The sequence below is a fragment of the Rhinopithecus bieti genome, unplaced genomic scaffold (assembly GCF_001698545.2).
Source record: "Rhinopithecus bieti isolate Rb0 unplaced genomic scaffold, ASM169854v2 scaffold_12088, whole genome shotgun sequence".
Classification (NCBI taxonomy): Eukaryota; Metazoa; Chordata; class Mammalia; order Primates; family Cercopithecidae; genus Rhinopithecus; species Rhinopithecus bieti.
This window is the reverse complement of record NW_016807975.1, coordinates 3460792-3463246: the sequence shown is the minus strand read 5'-3', so window position 1 is coordinate 3463246 and position 2455 is coordinate 3460792. Positions and strand designations below refer to the sequence as shown.

The 2455-nt window shown below is 36.4% G+C and overlaps 1 protein-coding gene across 1 annotated transcript in view; it reads left to right on the top strand.

The window, feature by feature from the left end:
- PLPPR1 (phospholipid phosphatase related 1) overlaps nt 1–2134 on the top strand; it is a 147110-nt gene extending 144976 nt beyond the window's left edge. Inside the window, exon 7 of the mRNA XM_017884363.1 lies at nt 1018–2134. Coding sequence (XP_017739852.1) covers nt 1018–1050 — 33 coding nt within the window. The 3' untranslated portion in view covers nt 1051–2134. The remainder of the gene's footprint in view (nt 1–1017) is intronic.
- The last annotated feature ends 321 nt before the right edge of the window (nt 2135–2455 follow it).

Genomic DNA, 2455 nt, shown 5'->3' with positions numbered 1-2455 from the left:
ATATTTTTTATATATGTTTTAGACACAAAAAAAGAATTCTATCTGTACTGACCGCAGATACGTGGACCCTCACCCCAGGATATTCTGATTCAGCAGGTGTGGAGTTTTAAAACAAAAACAATGAAGGAGGTACTCCTAGAGAATTCTGATGGTCCCTTGATTCAGAACTGGTGATATTATAGACTTCGTATTATCAATAGGAAAAAAAAAAAGAAAAGACTTGGAGGGAGAGTTAAATAAATCTGCCTCAAGTCACCTACCTAGTTATCTCAGGATTTGAATGGCTTTATCTTCACCATTTACTCTTACATGGAATCATATAAATGACCAAAGTGTTGACCCAAAAAAATTCAAATAGAAAGCATATTGTAGAAGTAAAAGAATAAAAGGTAAAGTTATTTTTGCCTTAGGAAAGAAATGCACCAAAACCTCAGTTTTCACAAAGATTTCAGACAAAAGTACCTTGAAAATACAAAATACTCAGTTTCTAAAAATGTGTATCTGAGCTCTAAAGAATATAATGTAAACCCCCAGTGTCCTAACAACAGAAATCAGGGGTCAGGCATGGTGGCTCATGCCTGTAATCCCAGCACTTTGGGAGGCCGAGGCGGGTGGATCACCGAAGGTCAGGAGTTCAAGACCAGCCTGTCCAACATGGTAAAACCCCATCTCTACTAAAAATACAAAAATTAGCCAGGCATGGTGGCAGGCGCCTGTAATCTCAGCTACTCGGGAGGCTGAGGCAACAGAATCACTTGAACCCAGGAGGCAGAGGTTGCAGTGAGCCGAGATCACGCCATAGCACTCTGGCTTGGGCAAAAATTGTGAAACTCCATCTCAAAAAAAAAAAAAAAAAAGAGGTAAGGGACATTGAGTGGCCTTGGAGCAGCATATTACGAGAGGGAACAGCCTGTGCACCCTTGAGGAGACAAAACAAGGGAATATGTAGGGACAAGTGAGTGTGCACGTGTCAGGCAACCCTATCTCAGATTTTATCTGCTTGTGTTTTCTCCACAGAATCACTCTGCGTCCATGACCGAAGTTACCTGAGATGACTGATGTGTCACAAGCTGTTTTTAAAAATCACCTTCCAATTCTATACTTCAAAACACACAGTTGCTCAATGTCAAACTGTGATGATGAATATCATGTTTATCTAGTTAGAAGCTAATGTTTTGTACATTTTTTGTATGAGGAAGTGATGTAGCTTGCCCTTTTTTTTTTTTTTTTTTTTTTTTGGTCAGCTTTAATATATTTATGCCAGAATTTTAAAACCAACGAAATTTTCTTGTTCAAACGTGCATTGAAGAACCACATTTATTCAATGGTTGACGTTGTTTTGTGATATTTGTATACAAATTTTCTTTTCAGTTTTATAAACACAGAAGTAAATATAACAACTCATTTTAAACTTTTATTACCACAGTTGCTGCCTCCTCCAGAATTTTTGAATTTTAATAAAAGGCAAACTTTTGAGCTACAGGAAGGACAATGTTGGTTAATAATAAATCTCAAAGTCAATTGCAGGAATAAGATTGTCTTCAAAAAGAATGTTGCACTCTGATCTCTTACCAAATTGTTCCATTTAAAGTTTAAAGTAATATATTAACAAAATCACCTAGTTACACAAACAATTATCAGAGAATTCTGAATTTGGAGGGTATTGGGGTTATATGATTCTTTCTTAGATAATGGCCTCTACTAAAGAACTCAAGATCCTTCTGGAATGTCTTTTGGCAGGCAGGTGTCACTGCCACCTTTTCTCCAAAAAAGCAGCCAACATCAGCCTCCCCTGTCAACTCAACAGTTTTGTATATCATATTATATGGACTTTATATGAAAACGAATATTTTACAGTTTGCACAGTATTATTTTACAGAAAAGGAATCAGAGAACCTACACCATAGGGCCCCAGAACAACAGTTTCACTTTGTGGCTTTTAATTATTCTAGAATTTTAACTGCATCTCATTTTTCTAGCATGGTGATAACTAATATGTAACTCCTTTGATTGAAGGAGCTCTTTTGTCTGTACCTATCAGAATGTTTTCTTGACACTTCCATATTGGCTCTTCTTAGCTTTTTTTGTACATATTTTTTTTTCTAAAGAGAAGAAAAAGTTATCACAAAATGTATTCTGGCTCATGTCTTTTGTCTTAAGCCTTATCCACAGGACAAAGGTATTTGAAGAGTCATGATGAAGTGAACTCAAGTGTTTACACTGTTCAGTTCCACATCTGCTGAAATAAATTCTAATAGGGGCATGAATGAGGGATAATTTCACAGGTGTGTGTGAGAATATGTGAGCTTTTAGGCAAATAAAATGCTCTAAATTATTAAGATACTCAGAAACATTCTGGATCCCTAGCATGCTCCCTCTACCTTCAGCCTACCCATAGATCCTTCTGAGTTGTCAATAAAAGTTAGACAGTAGTTTTAAGAACAAAATTACCTCT